The 20000-nt window shown below is 50.7% G+C and overlaps 2 protein-coding genes across 3 annotated transcripts in view; both read left to right on the forward strand.

Moving 5' to 3' along the window:
- Positions 1–3534, forward strand: part of fbxo7 (F-box protein 7) — an 8453-nt gene extending 4919 nt beyond the window's left edge. The window contains exons 7-10 of the mRNA XM_061229527.1: positions 1–10; positions 249–425; positions 2004–2041; positions 2126–3534. The exon at positions 1–10 is cut by the window's left edge and continues 86 nt beyond it. Coding sequence (XP_061085511.1) covers positions 1–10; positions 249–425; positions 2004–2041; positions 2126–2446 — 546 coding nt within the window. The 3' untranslated portion in view covers positions 2447–3534. The remainder of the gene's footprint in view (positions 11–248; positions 426–2003; positions 2042–2125) is intronic.
- Positions 3535–4705: 1171 nt separating this feature from the next.
- kiaa0930 overlaps positions 4706–20000 on the forward strand; it is a 24365-nt gene continuing 9070 nt past the window's right edge. Inside the window, exons 1-5 of one of the 2 annotated variants that reach the window (XM_061229134.1) lie at positions 4706–5144; positions 16267–16415; positions 17807–17911; positions 18603–18680; positions 19966–20000. The exon at positions 19966–20000 is cut by the window's right edge and continues 67 nt beyond it. In XM_061229134.1, the coding sequence (XP_061085118.1) occupies positions 5000–5144; positions 16267–16415; positions 17807–17911; positions 18603–18680; positions 19966–20000 (512 nt within the window). In that variant the 5' untranslated portion in view covers positions 4706–4999. The remainder of the gene's footprint in view (positions 5145–16266; positions 16416–17806; positions 17912–18602; positions 18681–19965) is intronic. The other variant, XM_061229133.1, reaches the window with a different exon arrangement.

Raw genomic sequence — 20000 nt, forward strand, 5'->3', positions numbered from 1 at the left:
GCCAGACAAGGTACCGGCTGCTCTCCAACGTCCCAACAGTGCACAGACGGTGTGCAATGTGTTATCCTGCAGTCTGTGTGCTGTACATCTACTTTTCTACGCTTTACTGAGCCTGTCTGGTGTATTGGAACCTATGAAATACTCTCAAAAAGTTCCAGGCTAGATCAATCGAGCACAGAACAGTGTTTGAACAGGGTTGCGTATTTGATGCCGGCCTGACTGCGCTCTGTCTCCCCCTGGTGGTGCAGCGATGGGGCTGCCGCCGGCGTTTGGGCTGACGGCCCTGCCCCCGGAGCTGCTCCTGCGGGTGCTGAGGCTGCTGGACCTGGGGGCCGTGGCGTCCCTCTCGGCCTCCTGCCGGGACCTCCGCTGTGCGGCCGCCGACCCCTCACTGTGGAGACACCTGTACCACCGCGACTTCCGCGGTGAGCCTGCCCCCGTGTGAGCCTGCCCCTGTGTGAGTCTGCCCCCGTGTGAGCCTGGCCCCCGTGTGAGCCTGGCCCCTGTGTGAGCCTGCCCCCGTGTGAGCCTGCCCCCGTGTGAGTCTGGCCCCTGTGTGAGTCTGGCCCCTGTGTGAGCCTGGCCCCTGTGTGAGCCTGCCCCTGTGTGAGCCTGGCCCTGTGTGAGCCTGGCCCCTGTGTGAGCCTGCCCCCGTGTGAGACTGGCCCCCGTGTGAGTCTGGCCCCTGTGTGAGTCTGGCCCCTGTGTGAGCCTGCCCCCGTGTGAGCCTGGCCCCTGTGTGAGACTGGCCCCTGTGTGAGCCTGGCCCCTGTGTGAGCCTGGCCCCTGTGTGAGCCTGGCCCCTGTGTGAGCCTGGCCCCTGTGTGAGTCTGGCCCCTGTGTGAGCCTGGCCCCTGTGTGAGACTGGCCCCTGTGTGAGCCTGGCCCCTGTGTGAGACTGGCCCCTGTGTGAGCCTGGCCCCCGTGTGAGTCTGGCCCCTGTGTGAGTCTGCCCCTGTGTGAGTCTGGCCCCCGTGTGAGCCTGGCCCCCGTGTGAGCCTGGCCCCTGTGTGAGTCTGCCCCTGTGTGAGTCTGGCCCCCGTGTGAGTCTGGCCCCTGTGTGAGCCTGGCCCCTGTGTGAGCCTGGCCCTGGCCCCCGTGTGAGTCTGGCCCCTGTGTGAGCCTGGCCCCTGGCCCCTGTGTGAGTCTGGCCCCTGTGTGAGCCTGGCCCCTGGCCCCCGTGTGAGCCTGCCCCTGTGTGAGCCTGGCCCCCGTGTGAGACTGGCCCCCGTGTGAGCCTGGCCCCTGGCCCCTGTGTGAGCCTGGCCCCTGGCCCCTGTGTGAGCCTGGCCCTGGCCCCCGTGTGAGTCTGGCCCCTGTGTGAGCCTGGCCCCTGGCCCCTGTGTGAGTCTGGCCCCTGTGTGAGCCTGGCCCCTGGCCCCCGTGTGAGCCTGCCCCTGTGTGAGCCTGCCCCTGTGTGAGCCTGGCCCCTGTGTGAGCCTGGCCCCCGTGTGAGCCTGCCCCCTGTGTGAGTCTGGCCCCTGTGTGAGCCTGGCCCCTGGCCCCTGTGTGAGCCTGGCCCCTGTGTGAGTCTGGCCCCCGTGTGAGACTGGCCCCCGTGTGAGCCTGCCCCCGTGTGAGACTGGCCCCTGGCCCCTGTGTGAGCCTGGCCCCCGTGTGAGCCTGCCCCCGTGTGAGCCTGGCCCCTGGCCCCTGTGTGAGTCTGGCCCCCTGTGTGAGTCTGGCCCCTGTGTGAGACTGGCCCCTGTGTGAGCCTGGCCCCTGTGTGAGCCTGCCCCTGTGTGAGCCTGGCCCCTGCCCCCTGGCCCCTGTGTGAGCCCATGTCCCCTCCCTGCTGTTCTCCGTTCAGAGCCCTGAGAATGGCACGTCCGTGTTGCGCACGCCTCTGACAGCGACCGTCTCCAGAAACATCACACGGGTCCCGCCTGCCGCGGGCCGACCTTCCGGAACCTTCCACTCGCCTCCTCTCCCCGTGTGACCCGTTTCACCAATCTGTCATCGTGCAATTTTACAATCTGTAATGATTCATTTTCTTCTTCCAGATCAGATTAACAGACCAGCAAACACAGACTGGAAAGCGGTGAGTATCATTCACTGTTCTGACCTTTTGTGATTGGTTAACATAAATCTTCTTCACACCTGTCCCTCCTCCTCCTCCTCACAGCTCTACAGGAGGAAGTACAGGCAGAGGAGGGAGGCGTCCCGATTCCGCCGCACCCGCCTGTTTGCCCCCACTCCCCCTTTCCCCACGTCCCCCTACCACCCCTTCCCCTTCAACCCCCACCCCCTGCCCTACCCCCCCGGCATCATCGGGGGGGAGTACGACCAGAGGCCCGGCCTCCTGCCCGGCGGCCTGCCCCGCCCCCGCTTCGACCCCATTGGCTCACTCCAGGAGCGTAACCCCAGCAACAGGGGCCCTTTCGGACGGAGGCCCCCGGGGCCCCTGGGGAACCGGTCCTCTGACATCAGGCGAGGGTTCATCTAACGCCGTCACCCGAACATTTATTCAACGCCGTCACCCGAGAGTTCAGCTCAGAAACAGCCTGCTCCTTCATCCAGACCACACGCAGCACGGCTGAGTGTGAATGGAGGTGTGGCTTATCCTTCCTGTGCAGACAGGAACCCAGCTTAACCCAAGCTGTCACTGTGGACACTGAAAACGGCACGCTTTAGCGTGCGCTAAACGCCAAAAACTCAAATATTCAAAAAGAGTTTCCCATGGTTTATGTATGTCTGTTGGTCTGACGGTCCTCTGAAAAATAATCACCCAAATGAACCATAAATAATAATTATGGACAGTATAGATTAAGAGTATCCCCCAAAATGTGTGACCAAATTAATATTGAAAATTGGAAATAACATTTTTCTCCTGTAATACCTGATGGATTACTTTGATATACACAGACCTACAGATGTATGACATTAAATACACAGACCTACAGATGTATGACATTAAATACACAGACCTACAGATGTATGACATTAAATACGCAGACCTACAGATGTATGACATTAAATACACAGACCTACAGATGTATGACATTAAATACACAGACCTACAGATGTATGACATTAAATACACAGACCTACACATGTATGACATTAAATACACAGACCTACACATGTATGACATTAAATACACAGACCTACACATGTATGACATTAAATACACAGACCTACACATGTATGACATTAAATACACAGACCTACAGACCTAAATGCGTTAGCTGCATAACTTTGCCGTGACTACAGTGAAGCATAAGTCTGCATAAATCAAATGGAATTTTCTCTTAAACAACATTAACAACATTAAAATTATGCAATTAAACTTTGCCTAATTATTGGTTGTGTCATTGCTAGTTTGTGGTGTGTTTTGTCCACTTGGTGGCACTATTGTAACCTGTAAAAGGTTTCAATAAATAGATGCAACAAATAAAAATACATCTTGCTCATCTAGTTATTGTTTAACTATTTCTGCATAAGTTGAAATAACTAAAGTTGAAATAAATACTACCAGTATTTGTAATAATTTCCAGTCCTTTTCCCTGAAATAAATGAGAGGATGTGAAGGAATCAGACCGTGACTGAGTTCAGTATTTCAGAGGACTTGTGAAAAAGCCAGTCAGTGACGTCACCGTTGTGTTTTGGACAATGACTGATGGGATTGGCAGAGGACACAGAAGATCAGACTTATCGGCCAATCGGACTGCAGAAGAATTTTGTGTGGTGATGAAATGGAGGTTGTGCCACTGGCCTCCCGCTGGGCTGTGTGGAGACGTGTGAATTATTGCTCTGTCTCAGAGAATCTAATCTTTTAACTCTGGCCGATGATTCTGAATCAAAAGGGCCATCGTGGGAACAGTGTTATGATCATTTTTCACAACAGGTCCAGTGCAAATCTCGTACAGCCCTGGTGGATCCTGTGTTGTTGCACAGTGACGCTGATTTCATTTCATAATGTGTTGAAAGAAAACTCTTACTTATCTGGCTTGTCAACAGGCCTGACTATCTGAATGACATCACACAATGCAAGCCAACGCAAGAATTGATTGATTAATCAGGGAATGCAGTGCCATTATAACGACGAGATGGCCTACAGGGAATTCAGCATACAATGCATGATTATTTATATTCAAGGGAATACATTATATTACCCTGAGATCACTGTCAACGGGAATACGGTTTATTAAAAATGTGTCTTGTTTATACAACTTTGTGTAAGACCATTTAAAAGGCGCACACAAATAACCAATGGCGTATAAAACAATACTACTACTTTTTGGCTTGTGAAACAGGACTGCCTATCAAGCTAGGATCAAGTGTCTGATTAAACTGAGTCGCAACATCACTAATGTTATTTTCACCGACATGAGAACTATTCCAATAACGCATCAATAATCACTATATGCGTTGGCACTGCCTCTCGCTCTTTGAAACGAAGTGTACTGTTTTAGTTTTATGAGAAAGGGGAATTTGAGAGCAGTGACCTCATAACATAGAGAACGTGTTCAGCCCTCCCAGAGCGTAAACTGGAACAGACTGTTCCACGGGAAAATATGTGCGCACATGGGGCAACAAACACTGTCAATATTGAGAATGAAATGCTTTGTGTACCTTTCCCGTTATATTATTGCATCGCGTTTATAAATCTCGGAGGTATTGTTTGTAAAAGAAGGAAAAACGTAACCTCGAGCCCTGCTCCTTTAAGTGCTTAATGTTATTCTGCCTTACAGGAAGCGCGAGGGGTGTTTCCTCCGCAATTCCAGCTGATCTCAGACCGCAGACGGAAGTGGTTTCTTCGCGTTACTCTGCCTTTGAAATTAGCCTGTCACTCCCCGTCCACAAAGTGATACCAAGGCGGAGAACACCGACGTGAGGGTTTTAAACAAAGATTATTAATAATAATGTATTTTCTTAAATGAGGGATAGCTACCCGTAGCTCAGGGGGGGTTATCCCGTCCCTTCCAATCACACCGCTTTCTCCCCCGGACCGTGTGATTTTCCCTTTTTTCCGAACTGTCATGAGCTCAGTTCGGAGATGGCATCCTTTCAGAGTTACTGTAAGACTGCCGGGACAGAAGAGGAGGAGAACGGGGACCTCGACCAGTCTCTGCCGCAGATGCTGAAGGCTATCGCAGATGAGCGAAACCGCCTCAATGTCAGACAAGAAATCAGCGGGCTCGGTGAGTGAGTTCTGTGTGCGGACAATAGCTTGCAGGCTTGCTGGACATAAAAAATACATTATGATGTTAATAAATAAGCAGTATCCTTGTTGGGCTTCACCAAGACTACACTCAGGTTAGCTAAGTTAGCTTCTTAGCGTAGGCAGTGTTAGTAAATATTCAGCACCCAACTGTTATCGCAGAGAGCATGTACGCTAATGTAAATGCCCTTTCTTTAAGCTAGGTAATGTTCTTAAAAATGACAAAGCAGTCCTTGGTGTACAGAGGAAACGAGGATAAATCATCGTCACTAACTTCGATCTGTTAAACAGCTAGTTAACATGTACATTGTCACAGTGTCGTAAATGGTAGACTGTAATTTAAACAAACTGAAATAACTAGCTAGCTAACAAGACAGCGACGCGAATGATGCTAATTTACGGTAATCACAGGGACGTTACTGTAAGTTAGCTTGAATGCTGTGAGTAATTTCCATGTGTAACGCGCTGTTTGGCTAAGTTTCAGCTAGCTGCTATCCCTCACACTAAATCATATTTTCCAACAAACGCCGTTCGCTGCACGCTAAAGGTTAACGAGGGAGGGCATCGTATCAGCCCTGCCTCCTTAGCTAGCGCTAGCTTCATTTCCCCCTAACACACGTCCGAACACATGTCTCACTGATTTGAGGCCGACGCAGGGCAATGTAGCAAATGTAACGAAAATGTCAGCAAATGTCAAAATACAACTTGGGTGGAGGATAAACCACAACTTTTGATATTAATTCTGAAAAGTTTCGCCTCTGCATAGGTTGTTGGCCTGCAAGCTTTGTCTTCGTATTAGCGCAGCGATGTAAACGCAGCTAACGTTAGTTTCTTTGTCTTGCCATTAGCTAGCTGGAAGATGTGTAGGGGGGTATCGAGGTGGGAGACTGATGGAGCAAGATACGCTCCTCTGGTTGTATGTAAATAAACAACATAAAAAAATACTCATGAAATAGGGCTAGTAGCTAAAATGTGAGCAAATTATGTCACTTAAAGTCTTCAGACGTGGACACAATGGCTCCTGGCAATGGAACAAACTGTTCGGGTAGCATCTTCACGTTCTGTTTACACCCCATATTGAAACAGGTGTCTTCAGCTGCATAAAAAAGTGAATTAGCATTTGAATCACATTTAATAAGGATGCACACTCCGTTCTGATCCTTCGGCGCATGCATAAATATGAATTCGATCACAAACTGAATGGGAACAGTTCTGAAAGGGATCTGGCTGTGTGTTAAACCGTAACCTGAGCGCTGAAACTATTGCATTTGCTACTTTTATAACATTAAGTAAAATGTATTATAGAATGATCATTTGTTTGGTATTTGTCACACAAAACCGATAGGCACACTTTTATGCTTACAGTAGTATGCGCAGCGAGGTATAATATTTATCGACATTCAAATACATTTTTTGTTTGTTTAATTAAGCATCTGCGGTCACCAGTCTGAACCTCACCCATTGGCCCACTCCGCTATGGAGACAATAATGCCTGTAGTTGTTTGAGATGTTTTGGTTTGGTCCTCACTAGTTATAGTCGCTCTGTCGGTAGTATTGACATGGCTTGTCCGTGAGTTCCGTTTGAGAGGACCATGCGGCAAGGTCCTGTTCGGGCAGGGTCCTGTTGGGGCAGTGCTGCTGCCTGGGCTTGGTGTACGTGCGCTCTTTGGGCCTGGTGTAAGTGCACTCTGGTGTACGTGCATTCTGGTGTAAGTGCACTCTGGTGTACGTGCATTCTGGTGTAAGTGCACTCTGGTGTACGTGCATTCTGGTGTAAGTGCACTCTGGTGTACGTGCACTCTGGGCCTGGTGTAAGTGCACTCTGGTGTACGTGCATTCTGGTGTAAGTGCACTCTGGTGTACGTGCACTCTGGTGTACGTGCACTCTGGGCCTGGTGTAGGTGCACTCTGGTGTACGTGCACTCTGGGCCTGGTGTAGGTGCACTCTGGTGTACGTGCACTCTGGTCAGCCTGCCCCTGTGGGTCCCTGTGGGTCCCTGCGGGCCAGGGGCACTCTGGGATTGGGCTCAGTGCTGCTCTTGTGTCGTGATTGCCGGAGGTTTTCGTGTCCGGATGCCAAAAACCCGGCTGAGGGAACTAGGCCATCAGACTGATGCATCTTTAAAGATTAAAGGTTTATGGAGCTATCCAACAGAAAACACTCAATGTGCCCCACTTACATATGCCTCGACCTCATCCTAAAAACAGAGACGTTCTGAACAGGCCTGGTGTCTGCTCTGCCCCCGCTCTGTCTGTCCCCCGCTCTGTCTGTCCCCCGCTCTGTCTGTCCCCCGCTCTGTCTGTCCCCCGCTCTGTCTGTCCCCCGCTCTGTCTGACCCCGCTCTGTCTGTCCCCCGCTCTGTCTGTCCCCCGCTCTGTCTGTCCCCCGCTCTGTCTGTCCCCCGCTCTGTCTGACCCCGCTCTGTCTGTCCCCCGCTCTGTCTGACCCCCGCTCTGTCTGACCCCCCCCCCCCCCATAGCCCCCCGGCTGCTCTTTGCTTCCACGTCTCTCAGGGAGCATCTCTCCTGGGTCACTCTGCTGATCCCATTTTTCTGATGTGTAAAATCGACAGCTCATAATCTCACACTCCTGCGAGTTGGAATCTGCAGTCGATCCAAAGCTTTTCCTCTGGCAAGTGTGTGAGAGAGCGAGTGTGTGAGAGAGCGGGAGAGCTTCTTCACTTCTTCTCCTGTGCATGGCGTAAAAAGCAGACTCGATTCCCCGGCTCTGAGCTCAGAGAGCTGTAAGATCTGCAGCTACTTCGCTGGTGGAGAGGCAGGAGGAAGTGATCTCTGATTCACTGGGCTGACTGCAGCCACAGACACGGTGCTGGATTGTTCTTCTGTGTTTAAAGGAGAAGAGGGCACTCTCTCCCATGGGCAGAATGTGTGTGAAAGAGGAACAGGGCCACAGATTGAGGATCATCCATCCTGCTGAAGGTCCAGTCACACGCTGCTCTCAGACTTCCTTCTCCAGACTCATGAGTGCGTGGGTCTCTCAGTAGAGCTGACATGGGCCATGTGATCGTTGGTGGAGCGTCATGGGATCTGTGAAGTCACAGTGACATACTCCTGATTGCTGTTGTTCTGTTGTCATGGGATCTGTGATGTCACAGTGACACTCCTGATTGCTGGTTGTTCTGTTGTCATGGGATCGGTGATGTCACAGTGACATACTCCTGATTGCTGTTGTTATGTTGTCATGGGATCTGTGATGTCACAGTGACACTCCTGATTGCTGGTTGTTCTGTTGTCATGGGATCGGTGATGTCACAGTGACATACTCCTGATTGCTGTTGTTCTGTTGTCATGGGATCTGTGATGTCATGTGCTCACGGTGAGACCTGAACCCTCAGTCTGCTGTCTCAGTGTGAGAGTGTGAGTTTATATTGCCTGTAAAGTGAAGGTCTGCTCTTTTAATGATGAGATGAGTGTGAGTTGATATTGCCTGTAAAGTGTAGGTCTGAGTGACACAGCCAGCCTGGGAGGTCCCCCACTGCTTCTGTTTTATAGCTGATGTGTGTGGAGAAATGAAATCTGCAGATTTTTTAAATTTATTTTAAAAGTTTTTATTTTTGGGGCCGTGGTGGTGGAACAGGCTAAGATGCAGCAGACTTGCGGTTGCAGTTTGCTGCAGTTGCACACCGGGGACCGGGGTTCAATTCCCGGTCCTGCCAAAAGCCAAGTTTGGCTGGCTCACGTGGAGCAGCATAATTGGCTCGCTGCTCCAGAGGGAGGGACTTGGCAGGGTCAGCTGATCGCCGCACAATAAAGCACCTCGGGTGCCTCGGAATCACGGTCATGAGCATGAGACGAGACGGCTTGAAGAAGGCATGAGGGACGGGGTGTGGGCGGTGTATCACTAGCTCTAATTGAATCAGACGGGGTACAATTGGCCACCAAATTGGGAGAAAAAGGGGAAAAAATCTGAAATAAATTTATTTAAAAAAAAAAATAATAATAATTATTTAAATTAAAAGTATTTATTTACACACATTTACCTAAATAAATAATAACTGCATATGGCAATTAATAATATACTGTATCCATTTTTTACTTGGAAACTCTGGCCTCCTTTTAAATATCATAACAATATTCATTCATCTTGGAAAATAAATGAATTCATTTTTAAAGGAAGTACAGTTCCGTTATCAATACTTTATTAAACATGAATAATTCCACCCTAATGTGAAGTGTTTCTAGTTATTGTTGAAATATTGTCCAGGGTTGAATATTTAAACAATGGAGCCGGGCTTATTTTACACCAAGCACGACATGATTGACTGCAGGGACCTCCTAGTTTACAACACTTTCAGCCAGCAATAAATCATCTGAATGAACATAGACCTCACAAGAAACCAAAAGTACAGTGATAAGTGCAAACGCAGTACAGTGAGAGGTGTAAACGCAGTACAGTGTAAGGTGTAAACATAGCACAGTGTAAGGTGTAAACACAGCGCAGTGTAAGGTGTAAACGCAGTACAGTGAAAGTTGTAAACACAGAACAGTGAGAAGTGTAAACGCAGTACAGTGAGAGGTGTAAACACAGCGCAGTGAGAGGTGTAAACACAGCGCAGTGAGAGGTGTAAACACAGCGCAGTGAGAGGTGCAAACGCAGTACAGTGAGAGGTGTAAACGCAGTACAGTGTGAGGTGTAAACACAGCACAGTGAAAGGTGTAAACACAGCACAGTGTAAGGTGTAAACACAGCACAGTGTAAGGTGTAAACACAGTGCAGTGTAAGGTGTAAACACAGCGCAGTGTAAGGTGTAAACACAGCGCAGTGTAAGGTGTAAACACAGCGCAGTGAAAGGTGTAAACACAGCGCAGTGTAAGGTGTAAACACAGCACAGTGAAAGGTGTAAACACAGCACAGTGTAAGGTGTAAACACAGCGCAGTGTAAGGTGTAAACACAGTGCAGTGTAAGGTGTAAACACAGCACAGTGAAAGGTGTAAACACAGTGCAGTGTAAGGTGTAAACACAGTGCAGTGTAAGGTGTAAACACAGCACAGTGAAAGGTGTAAACACAGCACAGTGTAAGGTGTAAACACAGCACAGTGTAAGGTGTAAACACAGTACAGTGAGAAGTGTAAACGCAGTACAGTGTAAGGTGTAAATGCAGTGCAGTGTAAGGTGTAAACGCAGTACAGTGTAAGGCGTAAACACAGTGCAGTGTAAGGTGTAAACACAGTGCAGTGAAAGGTGTAAACACAGTGCAGTGAAAGGTGTAAACACAGCACAGTGTAAGGTGTAAACACAGTGCAGTGAAAGGTGTAAACTCAGGCCATGCCGCACCCACAGTGCAGTGGGGTTCCAGTGATTCTGCACAAACGCTGTGAATGGCGACATATCACTGAGCGATATCATAAAAGGCAACAATGCAGTAAGAACATTAGGGTGTTTATTTCCTCTTTATTATTTATGCTTCGTGGTGTTCTGTGAGTTGGTGGGTGGTGTGGAGCTATCTGGGTGTGATATATGTCTGCTGATTCTGATCAGTGCCCTGGCCGGGATGGACGTGCGGCACTCATTGGCTGACGGGCAGCTGTGCTTTATGTTTGTGTTTCAGTACGCGTGACTCCTCGCGGGTCACATGGTCAGTAACGCTACGTGTGAAGATCCCACACTCTGAGGAGTGTATTCTCCACATGCCGTGGTATCTCAGGAACAATAGAGGTCTCAGGGTGTCTCAGGGTGTCTCAGGGTGTCTCTCTGTGTCTTTGGCATTAGGGTTATGTTAATGCACCCTGAGCTTCTCCAAGCAGAAATGTGGCTAATTGTGCCTCATTGTGACAGAACTCGCCCTGTGTAAGACAGGATCAGTCTCATAGGCAGGTTGTCACCACCCCTGGGTGGCTGGCTCACCAGGCGAGCTGCATTAAGCACCAGTGAGAATGAGTCGTAAACGTATGAGCCCCCATGGTGAGAGACCGCTCTGCACGTATGCTCTCCTCCGTGTCCTTCACATTTTCTTTTGGTTGTTTGGTTCAGGATTGCGATCCCTTCAGCTGTTCTGTCTCAGTTAATGTGTCGGTTTCTGCCTTTTTTTTGTCCTTGTTTGTAATTTTTCTCCTAATTAAGACTGCTCATTTGTATTTGTTGACTGAAGGGGCTGCCAGTTCAATTCCAGGCTCGGATCTCTCAGCGCTGTAGGACTCTCCCTCGCTTGGTAGACACACAGCCAGCTTTGAGCCTCTCTCTGCATCTGTGAGCCTCTCTCTGTGTCTGTGAGCCTCTCTTTGCGTCTGTGAGCCTCTCTCTGTGTCTGTGAGCCTCTCTCTGCGTCTGTGAGCCTCTCTCTGTGTCTGTGAGCCTCTCTCTGTGTCTGTGAGCCTCTCTCTCTGTGTCTGTGAGCCTCTCTCTCTGTGTCTGTGAGCCTCTCTCTGTGTCTGTGAGCCTCTCTCTGTGTCTGTGAGCCTCTCTCTGTGTCTGTGTCTGTGAGCCTCTCTCTGTGTCTGTGAGCCTCTCTGTGTCTGTGAGCCTCTCTGTGTCTGTGAGCCTCTCTCTGCGTCTGTGAGCCTCTCTCTATCTGTGAGCCTCTCTCTGTGTCTGTGAGCCTCTCTCTCTGTCTGTGAGCCTCTCTCTGTGTCTATGAGCCTCTCTCTGTGTCTGTGAGCCTCTCCCTCTGTCTGTGAGCCTCTCTCTGTGTCTGTGAGCCTCTCTCTGTGTCTGTGAGCCTCTCCCTCTGTCTGTGAGCCTCTCTCTGTGTCTGTGAGCCTCTCCCTCTGTCTGTGAGCCTCTCTCTGTGTCTGTGAGCCTCTCTCTGTGGCCTGGCACTGCAGTCCTCTCGGCAGCTTCCAGAAACATCCTCCGTTCTGCGCCTCATTATTTGCCTCATTATTCATGAGGAGGTTGGACTGGAGCGTGTTTTGGTCGTCAGTCACTCCCCTGTAAAACGCGCACGTCCGTAGTGATGAAAGATGAGACTCAGAATATTGATGGGATTTCTGCTAATTAGCATATTAATATTTATAAGATGCTAAAATTGGAACTCTGTGATCCACACTTGGAAATTATTAATAGGCTCAGTGTTTTGGAGATCTTATTTCTGCATTATTAAAAGTAAGAGTGAAGCTGAAATCGGCACGAACATAAACATTATGAGAAGAATAGAGGCTACACTCCTGATGCTAATAACCAGCCCTGCTGGAGTGAGAGTGTAGCTACACTCCTGATGCTCATAACCAGCCCTGCTGGAGTGAGAGTGTAGCTACACTCCTGATGCTAATAACCAGCCCTGCTGGAGTGAGCGTGTAGCTACACTCATGATGCTCATAACCAGCCCTGCTGGAGTGAGCGTGTAGCTACACTCCTGATGCTAATAACCAGCCCTGCTGGAGTGAGCATGTAGCTACACTCCTGATGCTCATAACCAGCCCTGTGAGGGTAGCGTGTAGCTACACTCATGATGCTCATAACCAGCCCTGCTGGAGTGAGCATGTAGCTACACTCCTGATGCTAATAACCAGCCCTGCTGGAGTGAGCATGTAGCTACACTCCTGATGCTCATAACCAGCCCTGCTGGAGTGAGCATGTAGCTACACTCCTGATGCTCATAACCAGCCCTGCTGGAGGGAGCGTGTAGCTACACTCCTGATGCTCATAACCAGCCCTGCTGGAGTGAGCATGTAGCTACACTCCTGATGCTCATAACCAGCCCTGCTGGAGTGAGCGTGTAGCTACACTCCTGATGCTCATAACCAGCCCTGCTGGAGGGAGCGTGTAGCTACACTCCTGATGCTCATAACCAGCCCTGCTGGAGTGAGCATGTAGCTACACTCCTGATGCTCATAACCAGCCCTGCTGGAGTGAGCGTGTAGCTACACTCCTGATGCTCATAACCAGCCCTGCTGGAGGGAGCGTGTAGCTACACTCCTGATGCTCATAACCAGCCCTGCTGGAGTGAGCATGTAGCTACACTCCTGATGCTCATAACCAGCCCTGCTGGAGTGAGCGTGTAGCTACACTCCTGATGCTCATAACCAGCCCTGTGAGGGTAGCGACTCGATGCCCAGCGCTGATCAGATGCCTCAGTCTCGTAGTGTGAGTGCTGTCACCAGAGCGTTGCCATGACAGCAGCGCGTCTGCAGGACTGACCCGCTCCAGACGCCTGCGCCATTCATCTGAACTCTCCTGTTCCGCAGAGCACTCTTCTTCTCAGATCTATTTTAAATTTACGGGTCTTTGCAGACGATTGAGGTTAATGAGGCTTGCTGCGCTTTTTGGGTGTCAGTGCAGACATTTTGAAGGCTTGGATTCCTGAACAATACATTTCAATTAATGTTTAAAGGGCTAAAAGGGTTCCTTTGCCAAGCTTCTGGAGCTGAGATATCTGTTTCGGACAGCGGGGTCATCTGATGTGGAAATAATGCCTCTGTAGTCGGCTCCTGTATTGATTATCAGCAGCATTCCTGGCCTTGGCCGGTGAGTGTAATGGCTGTTTATTGGCCGGTGAGTGTAATGGCTGTTTATTGGTCGGTGAGTGTAATGGCTGTTTATTGGCCGGTGAGTGTAATGGCTGTTTATTGGCCGGTGAGTATAACGGCTGTTTATTGGCCGGTGTAGTGTAATAGCTGTTTTTTGGCCGGTGAGTGTAATGGCTGTTTATTGGCCGGTGAGTGTAATGGCTGTTTATTGGCCGGTGAGTGTAATGGCTGTTTATTGGCCAGTGCCATTGTTAAAGGATATGTGTGTGTGTGTGTGTGATTGTTAAGGATGTGAGTGTGTAAATGGTTGGCATTTTATATAGCACCTTTATCCAAAGCGCTGTACAATTGATGCTTCTCATTCACCCATTCATACACACACTCACACACCAATGGCGATTGGCTGGGTGTGTGTGTGTGTGTGTGTGTGTGTGTGTGTGTGTGTGTGTGTGTGTGTGTGTGTGTGTGTGTGTGTGTGTGTGTGTGTGTGTGTGTGTGTGTGTGTGTGTGTGTACGTGTGTACGTGTGTCAGTGCACAAGTGCATGTGAGTGTGTGTACGTGTGCGTGCATGCAGGTGCGTGGGTGTGTGTACGTGAGTGTGAGTGTGTGTGTACATACGTGGGTGGGTGTGAGTGAGTGAGTGAATGCGAGAGTGTGAGTGTGTGTGTGTGTGTGTGTATGTGCGTGCAGGTGTGTGTGAGTGAGTGCGAGTGTGTGTATGTGCAGTGTGAGTGTGTGTACGTGCAGTGTGAGTGTGTGTGTACGTGCGTGGGTGTGTGTGAGTGAGTGAGTGCGAGTGTGTGTACGTGCAGTGTGAGTGTGTGTGTACGTGTGTGGGTGTGAAATGCTTTGTCATTGTGGTTCAGTGAGCAGTAGCAGCGCTGACTGATCCTCAGACCCCATTAAACCAGGATCCAATCAGCCACTCACAATCAAACATCACTCACCCGTTGCCTTGGAAACTGCCCTAGGCATTCTACTGGACTGAACTTTCTCTCACAGTGTGGTTTACTGTGCACTGGGCTTACTGAGAGAGATTCTTCACAAACTGTCTGTTCTGGTGCTGACATGGCTCACATTCGCACGCACGCACGCACGCACGCACCCACGCACCCAGTGCAGTGTGTAAGGGGGGCTGGGTTGTGGTGGGTTCAGATTAAATGAATGGTGCGCTGTGGAGAGTGTGTAGTTGCCTAAGGCCACTGAACTCTTAAAGGTCTTGAGCAGTTTTCGCCGGCTCCGTTCCACATGAAGACCCACGCACAGTGTTTTTAAACTCTGCAGCTGAACATTTTAACTGAAAGCAGCAAAGTGAATAAAAGATGGATCGAGAGAGAGGTGGAGAGATAGAGATAGAGAGAGAGAAGTGGAGAGAGAAAGGGATAAAAAGGCAGATAGAGGGAGAGAGGGATAAAAAGGCAGATAGAGGGAGAGGGATAAAAAGGCAGATAGAGAGAGGAGCCCCACCGCTGTCCGTGTACAGGCCCCTGGTGCATGGCAACAGTATCGCCTAGCAACCAGGTAGCCCAGAGTGAGGCTGTGAGAGGAAACAGGACCCCAGCGCTCTGCATCTCCTGCCTCTGTTCTCCGTCATAAACACAGCGCTCACTCACTCCCAAAGCCCCACACGGAGGACATGAGGCAGAGCGCAGGCGTAATGATGGAGGACATGAGGCAGAGCACAGGCGTAATGATGGAGGACAACATGAGGCAGAGCACAGGCGTAATGATGGACAACATGAGGCAGAGCACAGGCGTAATGATGGAGGACAACATGAGGCAGAGCACAGGCGTAATGATGGAGGACATGAGGCAGAGCGCAGGCGTAATGATGGAGGACATGAGGCAGAGCACAGGCGTAATGATGGAGGACAACATGAGGCAGAGCACAGGCGTAATGATGGAGGACATGAGGCAGAGCACAGGCGTAATGATGGAGGACATGAGGCAGAGCACAGGGGTAATGATGGAGGACATGAGGCAGAGCACAGGCGTAATGATGGAGGACAACATGAGGCAGAGCACAGGCGTAATGATGGAGGACATGAGGCAGAGCACAGGCGTAATGATGGAGGACATGAGGCAGAGCACAGGCGTAATGATGGAGGACAACATGAGGCAGAGCACAGGCGTAATGATGGAGGACATGAGGCAGAGCACAGGCGTAATGACAGCCCAGCAGCTCACCCTCTCACACCACAAGTTGTCCCAGTTCAGCTGGTGATGTCGGAATGAGATGTAAATCTGTCCCAGTGCACAGATAGATAATATCACTGTGAGGACCTGAGGTGTTTGTAATGTTTGTAATGCTGCAGGGTGTGTGTGATGTCTGATGCTAAGTCTGCTGGCTGCAGGGTGTGTCTGATGCTAAGTCTGCTGGCTGCAGGGTGTGTGTGATGCTAAGTCTGCTGGCTGCAGGGTGTGTCTGATGCTAAGTCTGCTGGCTGCAGGGTGTGTCTGATGCTAAGTCTGCTGGCTGCAGGGTGTGTCTGATGCTAAGTCTGCTGGCTGCAGGGTGTGTCTGATGCTAAGTCTGCTGGCTGCAGGGTGTGTCTGATGCTAAGTCTGCTGGCTGCAGGGTGTGTCTGATGCTAAGTCTGCTGGCTGCAGGGTGTGTCTGATGCTAAGTCTGCTGGCGGCAGGGTGTGTCTGATGCTGAGTCTCGTGCTGCAGGGTGCTTTAAGGACGACCGGATCGTGTTCTGGACCTGGATGTTCTCCACGTACTTCATGGAGAAGTGGGCCCCGCGGCAGGACGACATGCTGTTCTACGTGCGCAGGAAGCTGTCATACGTCAGCCCCGACAACACCGAGGGCAAGAAGGTGAGCCTGCCCCTTTCTCACACCCCCACAGGAAGTGTGCTCCCAGGAGGGGGAGGAGCGTGGCTGTGAGGGGGAGGAGCTGGGCTGTGAGGGGGAGGAGCTGGGCTGTGAGGGGGAGGAGCTGGGCTGTGAGGGGGAGGAGCGTGGCTGTGAGGGGGAGGAGCGTGGCTGTGAGGGGGAGGAGCGTGGCTGTGAGGGGGAGGAGCGTGGCTGTGAGGGGGAGGAGCGTGGCTGTGAGGGGGAGGAGCTGGGCTGTGAGGGGGAGGCGCATGGCTGTGAGGGGGAGGGGCTCATCTGTCATTTATAGTGTTGCCAAGGCTACCAGATTCCATCTGCCTCAGCCACTGTAGTGCAGTGCAGGTCATGTGACTCCAGGTGTAAAGAAAGACACACCTTCGCTCGCAGGATGCGATTAAAACACACGTGAGAAATGGCAGTAGGCATGGATCACACTATCTTCAGTGTCTCCAGTCTAAAATTACACCTGCATGATGTTGGTTTTGCAGTCCTGACTCATCGCCAGTGTGTTAGTGGATAGCAGCCCTGGAGAAGGACAGGATCCAGCCTGTGCTAATCTGATCACTGCGGTTCTCATTCTGCCCCAGAGAAATGAGCCGAAAGGGTATTGGAGGGTTTATTCCCTGTGTCTGATTACTCTGTCCAATCAGAGACCTCCCTGTGGGACAGCCTATCAGATTAATTTCAGCAGGGTGTTTGTTTACCAGTTACTAGGCAGCTCTGTGTGAAACTGCATCAGTCTTCTTCTCTGGGTCTCCAGCAGAAATGAGGAAACATCCGTCTCCCTGACCCCTGATAACCTCTGCTCTTTCACGGCTTCCTAAAATAGTTTCTGATGTTCTGTTACCCCAGTTCTGTTACCACAGGCTGCTTCTGATACCCCATCAGTCATCACGGGCATAACTCCATGGCTGAGCTGTTTGTGGTGTAGGGCTGATCTGCAGGTCCTCCTGGTGTCAGGCTTTGGGGGGTGTGATGACCTCACCCCTGCAGTGCTGGGAGGGGCCGGTGGATCTCTGTGACAAAGAGCCACTGTGCCCCGCCCCTCCCCTCCTGCAGCTCTGCTTAACCATGAGCAAACAGAACTCTGTGTGTGTGCGTGTGTGCGTGTGTGCGTGCGTGTGTGTGTGCGAGCGAGTGAGTGTGTGAGTGTGTGAGTGTGTGAGTGTGTGAGTGTGTGAGTGTGTGAGTGTGTGAGTGCGTGCGTGCGTGCGTGCGTGCGTGCGTGCGTGCGTGCGTGCGTGCGTGCGTGCGTGCGAGCGAGCGTGTGTGAGTGTGCAGCGTCCTTTTTTGTGCGTCACTTCGGATGAAAGTGTGTATAACTGCAAAATAAAATGTGTGCCTGGCTGTGTTGCATTGTGGGCCGGTCTCAGGTGGAGGTGGAGGTCTACAGGAGGGACTCTAAGAAGCTTCCGGGCCTGGGGGACCCCGACATCGACTGGGAGGAGAGCGTGTACCTCAACCTCATTCTACAGAAGGTGTGTGTGTGAGAGAGCGTGTACCTCAACCTCATTCTACAGAGCGTGTACCTTAACCTCATTCTACAGAAGGTGTGTGTGTATGTGTGTGTGTGTGTGTGTGTGTGAGCGTGTACCTCAACCTCATTCTACAGAAGGTGTGTGTGTGTGTGTGTGTGTGTGAGAGAGAGCGTGTACCTCAACCTCATTCTACAGAAGGTGAGTGTGTGAGTGTGTGAGTGTGTGAGTGTGTGAGTATGTGAGTGTGTCTGTGTCAGTGTGTGTGTCTGTGTGTCTGTGTGTGCGTGTGTGCGTGTGTGTGTGTGTGTGTGTGTGAGTGAGACTGTGAGTGTGTGAGTGTGTGAGTGTGTGAGTGTGTGAGTGTGTGAGTGTGTGAGTGTGTGAGTGTGTGCGCATGCGTGTGCGAGAGAAGAACATGAGGTCATGATCAGTGTTTGTCAATTCTGTATTGTGCCAATAAAGCTTGTTTTAGAATGGGAGAGAAACTTCTTTGTGCTCATCTTCCCCTTCACAACAATAAAAAAAACAATCGGCATCCTTTGTTTTAGATCTCAATTCTCCCTCTCCCTCTCTCCCTCCCTCTCTCCCTCCCTCCCTCCCTCTCTCCCTCTCTCCCTCCCTCTCTCCCTCTCTCCCTCCCTCTCTCCCTCTCGCCCTCTCTCTCTCTCTCTCTCTCTCCCTCCCTCTCTAGCTGGACTATGTGGTCACGTGTGCAGTCTGCACACGCTCAGATGCGGGGGACATCCACATTCATAAGAAGAAGTCTCAGGTGAGAGAGAGAAGGACCAGAGGTGATACCAGGCTGTAGTTTAACTTCATTTTACTGCCGTTTCCCTGTCGCACACCTTCCTTCATCAGCGACACGTCGTGTCAGAACAGGAAACAGGAAACAGGAAACAGGAAACAGGAAAAACGCCGTTCTGCTGGACGCGTGTGTGCCTTTCCTCAGGCCCTACGAAGGGCTGGACCCTCCCCATGCACACGGCTATCACACAGGAACTCTTCACACAGCTATCACACAGGAACCACACAGGAACTCTTCATCCAGCTATCACACAGGAACCACACAGGAACTCTTCATCCAGCTATCACACAGGAACCACACAGGAACTGTTCACACGGCTATCACACAGGAACTCTTCATCCAGCTATCACACAGGAACCACACAGGAACTGTTCACACGGCTATCACACAGGAACCACACAGGAACTCTTCACACGGCTATCACACAGGAACCACACAGGAACTCTTCACACGGCTATCACACAGGAACCACACAGGAACTCTTCACACGGCTATCACACAGGAACCACACAGGAACTCTTCACACGGCTATCACACAGGAACCACACAGGAACTGTTCACACGGCTATCACACAGGAACCACACAGGAACTGTTCACACGGCTATCACACAGGAACCACACAGGAACTCTTTACACAGCTATCACACAGGAACCACACAGGAACTGTTCACAGGGCTATCACACAGGAACCACACAGGAACTCTTTACACAGCTATCACACAGGAACCACACAGGAACTGTTCACAGGGCTATCACACAGGAACCACACAGGAACTCTTCACACGGCTATCACACAGGAACCACACAGGAACTCTTCACACGTCCATGAGCTAATTAGGAATCCCTCGTTCCAAAGGTCACATGTCCGTTGGCTGATGTGGAATCCACCAGTCAGCAGATCTCATTTTACTGGAGCTGATGTGGAATCCATTATTTAACACGTGGCCTTTCCAGGCTATGAAACGTCTGTGCTGCAACACACGACTGTGGTGGCGAGCAAGTTCACATTCCTCACAAAAGTATGTATTGTAAAAACACTTAGAAATATATATTTTTAATAATAATTATGTCCGCTGCTCTTGTGTGGCACAATCTTGGTCTGTATGTGTGAGTGTCTGTACATGGAGATCGCTCAGGATCTGTGGCTTAACAGATGTGCTCCTGCCCTTTTGGTTACCTTGGTAACGGTGACATCACTGGTCAGGAGTGTTCCGCTGCCCTAACTGCCCCCCTCCCCCCCCCTCACAGCAAGTGTTCGCCTCCCCCAGTAAGAATCCGATGGA

Source organism: Conger conger, chromosome 19 (genome assembly GCF_963514075.1).
Source record: "Conger conger chromosome 19, fConCon1.1, whole genome shotgun sequence".
In the NCBI taxonomy this organism is placed as follows: Eukaryota; Metazoa; Chordata; class Actinopteri; order Anguilliformes; family Congridae; genus Conger; species Conger conger.